Source organism: Callospermophilus lateralis, chromosome 19 (assembly GCF_048772815.1).
Source record: "Callospermophilus lateralis isolate mCalLat2 chromosome 19, mCalLat2.hap1, whole genome shotgun sequence".
In the NCBI taxonomy this organism is placed as follows: domain Eukaryota; kingdom Metazoa; phylum Chordata; class Mammalia; order Rodentia; family Sciuridae; genus Callospermophilus; species Callospermophilus lateralis.
The window spans coordinates 12,901,182-12,912,253 of NC_135323.1; the positions used below are offsets into that span (position 1 = coordinate 12,901,182).

At 40.8% G+C, this 11,072-nt stretch overlaps 1 protein-coding gene across 2 annotated transcripts; it reads right to left on the reverse strand.

The window, feature by feature from the left end:
* Positions 1–1,504: 1,504 nt before the first annotated feature.
* Positions 1,505–9,420, reverse strand: Arl6ip1 (ARL6 interacting reticulophagy regulator 1). Of its 2 annotated transcripts, XM_076840012.2 has the most exons (6): positions 9,305–9,420; positions 6,837–6,970; positions 6,266–6,385; positions 2,932–3,049; positions 2,375–2,459; positions 1,505–1,751 (listed from the first exon to the last, which is right to left on the reverse strand). In XM_076840012.2, the coding sequence occupies exons 1-6, from the start codon at positions 9,338–9,340 to the stop codon at positions 1,633–1,635; spliced, it is 612 nt and encodes a 203-aa protein (XP_076696127.1). In that variant the 5' UTR covers positions 9,341–9,420; the 3' UTR covers positions 1,505–1,632. The 2 variants fall into 2 exon arrangements, with proteins under 2 accessions (XP_076696127.1, XP_076696126.1); XM_076840011.2 differs by lacking the exon at positions 6,266–6,385 and having other exon boundaries at positions 1,539–1,751; positions 9,305–9,407.
* Between the last annotated feature and the right edge of the window lie 1,652 nt (positions 9,421–11,072).

Sequence of the window (11,072 nt, forward strand, 5' to 3'; positions counted from 1 at the left end):
CAAAAGAAAAAAATGAGGCTATGGAAGAGGTTCCAGCTTTTTAAAACTTTTATTCTTCCCCTTTACACAAAACAAAGTAGAAGAAATAATACAGGATTAAAACTGCTAAAGTAGTTAATTGGTAGAACATTTATTCACACAAAAAAAATCCAGATAAGAAAACAGGCTTATTTACAATGAGGAAACACGTGTAAAATTAAGGTAGTTGTCATATGAAACATTAAAAAAGAAAATCAAACATACACTACAACGGGTGCCACTGTTTACAACGAGAAAGATGGGAGAGAACAACACTTACTCAGGAGCAGATGCACCAGAAGGTACAGGGTTACAGCATCAGTGCAATAAATTCACAAACTATCTTACAGCTAGTTCATCAGCTTAAGAATTGTTCCCAAATATGTCACATTTTTTGGCCCTCAAAGGTTTATTCCTACAGGTGTTAACTACTCTAAATTGCTAGCTACTGAGAAGGAAAGAATGATAAGCTTTCCAAAGAGTCACAAGGTCCACATAGACCAGAGACCAGCCATCACTACATGTCTGCTGTCACCAAGAGCCCTTGAATTTTTCAAAGAAATATTGAGGGAAAAAAAAGTCATCAGAGTAGAACTCTCTTCAATGCCAAACTGAGGGGGACCAAGTAATGGCCATTATTACCAAAGAAGGGAATTTTGAGGTTTACCCTTGAAGACTTTCTCTGGTCTTAAGAATCAGATTATTTTTTTCTCTACTGCAATGAATTTTCATTCAACACCGGCAGACTTGTCTTTGTTTAGCTGGTCATGGAGTAAACGTCACAGACACAGGTCTTGACCTACTGTGTACTTCAGGTCAGCTGAAAACCTGAAATGCTAAGTATGTGAAAATCCTAAATACAGTCTTTTAGAAGTCTGCTGTTAAAAAGGCTTAAGGGTTTACTAACTTGAAGTAGTGCAGAGAACAAGAGCTCTAAGCCTGTCAGATTCCCTGTGGAACAAAGAATCAATGTTTCCTAGAAATGGTTAAGTTTTGCACAAGGGAGTTTGAAACCTATACAAACTAGGGCATGGAATTAATTTCATTTTATTCCATGGGGATTCTTTTCCCATGGTAAAAAACAAACAAACAAAAAACCAGCACAAGGAACGAATCTTAATTGGTCTCTTCATCAGAAGTAGTAAACTTGGTCTCTATATATATTCATGAAGCCAGACAGTTTTTTAAAGCAGACTGTGGAAGCAGACAGTAGATTCAGCTTTTTATAGCCACAGACCACTACCTTGCAGTAGCTAGAACAAATGTCAACACTGTTAATCATACTAAAAAGTAAAAATCACCACTGTTATTTTAAAGGAAGTCGTCAAAAGTAAAAATTCAATTAACCCTGGGTGAGAAAAATCAAGACGAGTCATACTCACTAATGAGTTGTCCACTTAAGGTCAACTGATGAAAATGTGCCCAGCTATACCTGACTCAAAGACACTGTGCGCAAAGCCTTACCTGGCAAGTGTGAATTTCTATCAACTAAGGGCAGAGTGAGGCGGAGCTAGAGCTACTTCTGTAACATTTTAGTATCCAGACAGCATAGTAGCAACTGTTCCCAGGGGTGATGCAGACTCCATTAACACAGGAATAAAGCAGATAGATGCATTATTCATTTTTCTTTTCTTTTTGTTTGAGAAGCTTGTTTATCTCCCTTTTGGCCATTCCAATGTACTTCGAAATGATTCCATGTTGGTTTAGTCCAGGAAGCAACAATAAGAAAGTCACTTAAAATAAATAAGCAAACAAAATTAAGGAGGCAGCAATTACTTTCCCTAAATATTTTAAAGAAGGCAGATCCCCAGACTGTCAGACCCCCTGAACAGGAAGAAGCAATACGAAATCCATTACTTCCATTGGGATTTAACCCAGAAACTTCTGCCATGATGTTCTCCCCACCTCAGTTTATTTTTATCTTTTGTACACTACTTTCTTCTTCTTTTGCTTTTATTTTGTACACTACTTTCTACCTTGGTAATTAAGATTTTGTCTTTACTTCCCCTGATGATAAATTCCCTGAGAGGGAGGACCTGAATCTTGGTCACTTGTTGTTGTTTTCTTACTGGAGACTGGATGCAGGTCCTCTACCTTTGAGATCCAGCCTCCTCCTTTCATTTTTGCTAAGTACCCAGTCTGGCCTTGAACTTGGAATTCTCCTACCCTAGCCTCCCAAGTAGCTAGGACTACAGGTGTACCCAATGGGCCCAGCTTATCACCTTTCTGTATACCCACAGTCCTTTGGTCAGTGCCTTAAACTTAGATAAGCATCCACGTGTCTGTTTATTGACTAAGCTACAGGTAGACTTCCCTGACCAGGATGTGCCCCTCTAGTTTTTCTATGAAGACTTACCTATCAGGTAGGTGAGAAATAGATTGTGGACTTGCTGTCCAATCCAAGCAACCGCAGCAAGAGAAATGATCATGGTCATGAAGTACTAGCAATGAAAACAACAAGTATTGATCAACTCCAAAGTCTGACTCTTAAGAGTATGTTTCACCATTCCACAATATGCACATGTATCAAAACTTAACACTTTGTGAACATACATGTAACTTTTATCAAGTAAGTTTCTTTCAAAGATTAGAAAAAGAATTTTAGCCTTAAGCTGACAGAGGTAAGCAAACAGATGTTTTCTAGGTATATTTCTTTTACTTTGATAAAAGAAAGAAAAATTTTGCCCTATTAGAATAAAAAATTAAGTGCAAAATATACTTTTTAACTCTCACTGATTCAGCCTAATACACACACACATTGATGAATGTACTAAGGAGTTATCCAAATGGGAGTAATATTCAACTATAACTATTAAAACCAAAGGCCATCTCTATCATTAGATTGCAAAGATATCAAAATTAACTCAATCTTGAAAAGACAAAGTAAAAAAAAAAAAAAAAAAAAAAAATCACCATTTTAGGCTTTTCTTCCTTTAATGTAAAGAGGCGCTTCCACCATCCCACAACTCTGCGTCGGGTCTTCACTAGATTGCTGCAAATTTCATGGAATCTTTGTTGTTGTTCAGTGGTCCTAGAAAAACAATTTTCCTTTTTGTTATAAGCAAATCTCTACAGCAGACAGAAATACACTGTCCTTTTACGTGTAAAGAGTTATCTTCTAAAGAAGGCTGAAATAGTTCGGCACAGGGGCATATGCCTTGTAATCTTGGGAGGCTGAAGAAAGAGGATCACAAATTTGAGGCCAATCTGGGGAACTCAGCAAATGCCTGTCTCAAAATTAAAAACACAATCAAGGCTGTGGATGTATATAGCTCCACAGTAGAGTGACCTTGGATTCAGTCCTTGGTATCATAAAAAAAAAGTCAGTCCAAAATAAAACAAAAATATAATGGTTTACTATTATCTTATGAAGTTTAAAAAGTTACTGCACCTATCTTTAAGACACCTTTTATAGTATAGGAATAAATTTTATATAAAGAAGCTTGTGTGTGTGTGTGTGTGTGTGTGTGTGTGTAGATTAACAGCAATCTACACTTTCTAAAGCCTCATTTGGTTAATGACGGTAACAAAAGACTCATGATGCCAGGTGCCACCTGGCACATGCCTGTCATTCCAGTAGCTCGAGAGGCTGAGGCAGGAGGATCGTGAGTTCAAAGCCACCCTCAGCAAAAGCGAGGTACTAAGCAACTCAGTGGGACCCTGTGTCTAAATAAAATACAAAATAGGGCTGGGGATGTGGCTCAGTGGTCGAGTGCCCCTGAGTTCAATCCCTGTTACCAAAAAAAAAAAAAAAAAAAAAAAAAATCATGACTTATACAAGGCCATGTAGACTTCAGTAAAAATTTGACTCTAGTCCTATATTATTTTTCAGGTCCTAATACATTCTGCATTGTAGCCCATCACACTCCCACCAAATAGCTGTATTTGAGCACTCTGCAGCAAGATGGTAAATATTCAAGGCTCAATAACCCCAACTGGGCTTCATACATTTGATGCCAAGATAGCAATAAACAGTTCAATCCTTTTTTTTTGGGGGGTGGGGGGCGGTGAGCACAGTTAACCCTAGGGATGCTCTGCCACTAAGCTACATCTGCAGCCCTTTTCACTTTATTTTTGAGACAGGGTCTTATATTGACTACCCTGGCCTTGCACTTAGGGATCTTCCTGTCTCAGACTCCTAAGTGAGATCATAGGCATATGCTACCATGCCTAGCTCAAATCCAAATTCTTTATACTTTAATTTCAGTAAGGACAATTCAAGCATCAAAATAGTAGTAAAAATTCAAAAACACGGGGCTGGGGCTCAGTGTCAAAGTGCTCGATAGCACATGTGAGGCACTGGATTCGATCCTCAACACCACATAAAAATAAACATGTAAAATCAAGGTATTCTGTCCCTCTACAACTACAAAAAATTTTTTTTTTAAAAATTAAAAAAGACCCTCTGAGACAGTCCCATTTATCTTGTTTCTGATAAAAAATAAACAATTGTCTCTGGACTGTCTTTGCTACATGACACAGTGACAACTATTAAGGCCTGCACTGAGGAGTGCACTGCCTTCTCTCCTCTACTCCTCATCCCAGGAAAACTGCAGTGTCAGATAAAGCAGGAGGATTCCTACTGAGCCTAGGACTTCTTGTATACAAGTAGACCTTGTATGTTGCTCCTGGTCTAGATTAGATTGTGACTATGCAACAGTGTTTTTTCCCCATAAGATCATTCTGGTAAAATCAAAAACTAACATTTGCTATCAACAATTGAGTTCCAGCTGGATGTGGTGGCACAACCCTATAATCCCAGAGACTTGATAGGGTGAGGCAGGAGGGTGGCAAGTTCAAGGTCAGTCTCAGCAACTTAACAAACCCTGTCTCAAAATAAAATAAAATAAAAAAGACTGGGGATATAGCTTGGTGGTGGTGGTGGTGGTGGTGGCGGGGGAAGAGACCATGAGACTATCAGTGTTTATATTTGAAAGCTTTCCTCTGGGAATCATGAATTTGCAGATTAGAATGTCATTTAGCTAATAAAGTCAAGGTCAGTGATTGATTGCCTTTGTAAAGTCTGTTATACTGTATGATTACCAAGTTGTCTCAAAACCAACAGTACTAATTCAGGTAAAAATTAATTCAAGGGACAGTTCCAAAGCTAATCCATTCTGTAAGGAAAACATCTTCAGAGAAATATGCAACATACTCATCCCAGAATTTAAGCAAACTCCCCAAAATTCTCAGCTATTAAAAATTCCTAAGGCACATACTTAAAATTCTCATTTTTATAAATTTTTGTAGATTACTAATTACATTAAAATAAACAACTAAGAAGGAATGGTAACTGGTTAAAAAATCTATTAAAAATGTAATTTGGCTCATTATTTGGATCAAAAGTGAGAAATTCAACATTCTAAAGGGAAGTTAAAATAGTTTCAATACTAGTCTTGGCTATTGATATAACCGTACCTATTTGCAGATATAGCTTAAATCTATCCTGAAGTCCTTGTGCATTTAGCTAACTACCACTGCACTGCCTCAATGCCCCTCCAGTGTCCCAATATCTCAGCCTTAAGCACAAGATCAAAATATCTCACAGCACTTAAAACAGTGCGTAACATAGTAGACAATTAAATGTTGCTAAATCAATGTGGATAGAAATCTCCCATTTACTGCTTTTGTATTGATTTGAATATAGTTTGTGAAATTATATTAAATATTAATGTAAATATAAATGTGACTTTTATATAAACCTCAAGTTTTATAATCCTTTGTTAAAATATTATCCATTTAAAAACAAAAAAACTCACTTCAATAAAGTCTAGAATGGGAAAAAAGAAAAAGTCAGAACAAATAATAAGAACTACAGAACTACTGGGTGCAGTGGCGCTTACCTGTGATTCCCAGCTACTTAAAAGGGTGAAGCAGGAGGATCCTAAGTTTGAGGCTAGCCTGGGTAACTTAGGGAGACCCTGTCTCAAAAATTTAAAAAAGGGATGGGGATGTGGCTCAATGGTAGAGAATTTGCCTAGCTTGTCAAGGTCCTGTGTTCAATCCTTAGTACCCACCCCAAAACACATGAATAGAAACAAAAAACCCCAAACCCACAGAGCTATGTCCTGGAAATTCATGATTTATATCTAAAATTGGCTAAGAGATTCTTCACATAAAAGCAATAAATCTAACCCCTTGGTGTCTGATGGTTAGAGAACTGTCTGTACTTAGTTACAGCATACTAATCACAGGCATCAGGTTCAGTAGCTCCTCAGAAATGAGACTGCCAAATTATGCCACCTACCATTTATTGGAGCCAAAAATTCTAGGTGCTAGAATGGGAACAAGGTAGTCAGCCAAGCACAAATACATAACAAAACAGGAAACACCGGAGAGAACAGATGGATCTAGATAATAGATAATCCTGTTAAAAAAGGAAAAATATTAATCAAAATTAGAAATAACAGTCACCATTATTTCTAGCTGAAAATGTTTAACTATGCATTTAGTCCATAAGTTCTCAAAGATCATATTTGCTGTTTTCTCTTTAGTATTCTCACAGGTGGTTTTTCCAGAGGCTTCTTGGCATATCATAGGAAAAATGATTAATGTAAACATAAAAAGTCTAAAGCTCTTTGGGGTTCACAATACTTTTTAAGAGGGAAAGGGGGTTGAGTGTCACTGATTTATTTAGCTGTGTTAAGTTACCAAGTTTACATAAGTACGACAAATTCTGGAAAGTACATGAACTGCTTATAAGCAAAGGCATTCTTTGCGGATTATATATTACAAAAGCTTCCATAAGTGGAAGCTATGTGCTACTTGAGCCTTTATTACTAAAAGCACAACCCTTAGTAATCTAATAGCTCACTTACAGGAACACCAAGGAAACCACACCCATGATGGCAGGTGGGAACCAGGCTCTCTCCCATCGGAGAATTTTATCGGCCATCAGCATCATTTCTCCCCATCCTTGCAGCTGCTCTTCCAGATTCGCAGTCTCTGCAGCCTACACACAACCAACATTTAAAGTGGTTCACAAAAGTGGTTCATTTCTTTTAAGGCACCAGACATGTAAAAGACTTCTTAACCAGATCACTATCTTAAACAAGCTTCTGAAGTTTCTGAAAAACTGCAGTTTTGGCACTAAAGATGGAAGCCAGTAGGAGGAAAAGAACCCTATCCTTTAAAGTTCAAGCACTGGGCTACCTACTCTTTACAACCATAATGGGACATAATCCTTATAGTGCTTCACAAAGAGAGACAATTACTTGTTTTGAAATTAAAGAATGTGAGCTCTGAATGGTTAACTAATTTCACCGAAGTCATAAACTGAATCATGTGGCAGTGCCTAGTATTAATGTTAGATCCTTTAAGTTTGTTCATTTCAGGTGATTAAAATTGATCTGTTGTTTCTGTCATTTCATTGATTTAAACTCCTTATTTCTAAATCCATTAGGAAAGCCTTTCCCTGAACAGCATTCAATCTCTAAAATAGCTCTTTGTGTAATGGAATCACTTAGATGTTGGCATTCATTGCACAATTAAGGAAAACTACTTCCACTAAATTACGTGTGGCACTTCAAGCTCAAAAGCTACTCAGTACTGTTTCTCTTATCATGTATGAGGTCATTTTGGTTAGACTTCAGATTGCTCTGCAAATCTGATAGCCAAAAGCAGACCTCTAGGATGAGCTAATGTGACAAAAGCCCTTACACTGACTTTGGTAAAGGAAGAAAAAAAAGACAAGAAACCAAAGTGCCAGCTGGGGAAGTGGCAAATGCCTATAATCCCAGCTACTCACATGGGGGTACTGAGGCAGGAGGATCTGAAGCTGGAGGTCAGCCTGGGTAACTTAGTGAGACCCTGTCTCAAGGCAATAAATGAAAAGGGCTGGGATGTAGTGGTAGAGTGCCCCTGGGTTCAATTTCCAGTGTCAAAATAAAAACAAAAACCACACTCCCAGGAGTCCCTACATATTTACCACTGAAAAATACATAAATAGGATAATGTCGGTTAATTTTAATAAAAACACTTATCAGTGCCACAATCACCAAGGTGACCCCAGAATTTCTGTATATCCAACACTTAATAAAAGTTAAATAGATTACTAAGAAATAGAAACTAAGCATTTTATAGCTTATACTCCAGTTAACCCCCAAAAATTCTAAAAGGAAGGTGTTGCTAACAATCCCTATTTTATAGAAGGGGAAACCAAGATGCCTAGAGATTAGCAGATCTGAATCTAGGAGATCAAGAACCAAGGCCTTGCCCTTTTTAAAATTAAACTGCTTTGTTGAAAGGAGTGGTTGAGTTCCAGAATCCCATTTCAATAGAACTTGGGTGATTTCCTTGCGCCTCAATTAATCCTCTTAAAAGGAACCATGCTGGTGACTAACCATACAGAAGGGGTGTGTGTGTGTGTGTGTGTGTGTAAGAGTGGGGGAAGGGTGTGGGGGCTGTCCATGTCTTTCAAAAAACCGAATGCAAAATGAAAATCATGCACAACCAAGATGACCCTGTTAAGTCACTTAATCTGTCGGCATTTGGGTTCTTTAAGTACAAAGTCAAACTGTTTCCTCTTCATTTCTGGCGTGTGGCCTGCCTTTCCTTGGGGAAGGGCAATGGAGATAACGTAAGGCTGTCTCTCTTGTTTTTGCCGAGATAGTGCAAATTCATTAAATTAGTAATGAATTAAATTTGTCACTACCTCACGCAGTTTTTTCGCATCCCTGGTTACTATTCTAAAATCGTCTCCAGTCGTTCAGTGCCCCCGCACCCCAGACTTCCAACCTCCGGGAAAACGCCGAGACCTGCCATTGTCCTTTCGGCTGGACCCCACTTGGAGCTCTCTGCAGCGAGCTCGCAGCCTCTCTGCCGTTTGAAGTTATGCCAGCTCCAACAAATTCTCGGCAGCAGCCCTTTCACCCTCTACCCTTGCCCAAGTTTTAGGGGGAACAGAACATTGGGTTACGGCCCAACAGGAGGAAGGAACCGGACATGGCTGGGGCCCGGTCCCGACAGCGCTCCCAGGCCCCTGGCGGCCCTCCGCCCCCCGGCACCCCAGGCTTCTCCGCCACAGCCCCTTTCTCCACTTCCTCCTCAAACCCCATTCGCGGTGGCTAATCACGCGCCCTTCCCGCCCGGTCCCGCACCTCCCCAGGGAAGACTGGGAGTCCACACGACTGCGGACCGCCAAGCAGGAGCTCCCGAAGCAGCCCGGGGGTCCGGCGTCGTCGCCTGTCCTGGGAACTGGGGGCCGAGGGCTGGGCCCGCCCCGCTGAGCCCCGCGATAATCCGGAAGCCCGGCTCGGTTCCCTCGGGACAGGCCGCGGGGACTCACCAGCAGGTTAGTGCTGCGATTATCTCCCTCCGCCATCGTCCCTGAGGTGCAGTCTCAACGAGCGCAAGGCACCCTCCCGCTACCTTCCCCGGACACCCGCACCGCGACTGGAGCGCGAGGGAACGCCCCGTAGGCCCCCTTATATAGGTCGGGCTCTTTTCCCGACAGCCTTCGCGAGGCTCGCTCCTCATTGGACGAATCAAGCTCAGGCTCAAAGGAAGACAGACCAACCGCTGCTCAGCGCATGGCTTGAAATCAGGGTCAAAGGAGAGAGAGGCCGTGCCGGGTTGAGGGGGTGGGGACACGGGCTGACCAATCAGCGTGCCCGCTCAGGGCTGCCGGAAGCCGTTCAACTGTCGCTGCGGTCTCCGTCTCTCCAGGGTTGGCGGCCGCGGTAACTCTCAGCACCTGTTTTTGTTGGATCCCAATGCAGCTAAGTTTCCTCTATAGAAAACCGATAAGTCGAAGAATTGTGCTGCTGCGCAGTGTCAGTCGCAAGAGAAATGAACACGTGACAACCCTCCCCTGGGCTGGGGTCCCCATCAACCGGGTGTCCCTCGTCCTCCCTGCACTGACCGGCCTGGCCAAGCCCTTAGCCTGTATTTGTGACTCAAGAAGACTCTCATGCCCACCTCATGAAATTTCGAGTAAAAGGAAAAAAGAGCTACTTTCTGTGAATTTTGCTGCCTTGTATTCCTCTTACCCAGCAGGAATAAGGCTTAACTTGGGGGCGGGGCAAAAACATAGTTGGAGAACTTGGTTATAACAGGGCTTTCTTCCCATGGGTTATTTAGGGAAATTCTTTATGGGGCATTTCGGTTAAACAAGCTCCTTCTCCAAAAAGGGATGGCCTTGACAGGACCTTCTTGCATTAGAGGTCATATTAAGATGTAAACCTCAGGCAGTAGAACGCATAAGCAACGTTAGGACTATGTTAAGAAACTACCTTCTCTATCCAGAATTTCAAAATGCAACTGCTTTTCATTATTCGGTGCAAACTTTTGTCAAACACTACCTGGTCAGCCTTTTGCTTTGGCTCAATTAAGCATCGTTTTTAACTACCAATCTCATTCATTCATAGTCACCTATATTATACATTGGATTTATTTTGAATGCATTTACCAGATTCTTTAAAAACTCAGGGAATTCAGAAAGAAACATGAGAGAACATAGGCGCAGACCACATACTCCCCTACATAAACTGGCAAGGGCAGGAGTTGTGGAATTCAGGAAATTGTGTGCAGTTTGCCTTGGAGCTTTGGATGGTTGGGAGCAGTCTGGATCACGTTGAAATACAACACACCTTTTGCAAAGGAATACTACTCTTCCATGAAGTCACACTTTCGGGAATGTTGGGAGAAAAGAGCAGGAGATTTTATACACACACACACACACACAAAAGATGCAGTAGAGTGACAGAGCCTATTTGGGGAGACTTAAAAGCTGTGGAATTTGAGCAGCAACCCCTGCTTCAAACTTTTAAAAGGACTCAAGTAATCATCCCCCACATTACCATGAGCATTGAGGTGCCAGTTTTGCTGTAGGCACAGTAATATCCACTTCCAAAGGAAAGGACAGAGTTCCTAACAGTGTTTAAGGTAGGTTAAAAAAGTTCAGCGATTCCCCTGGAATTTATTATTCCCAGAATGTGTTCCCAGATCATTTCCAAATGCATATCCTAGAACTTCAATAGGTCTCTCAATAAATGTCCAAGTGTTTCAACTATTAAAAATAACTACCCTCAATGGAGCTTTCTTCTGAGCACTAT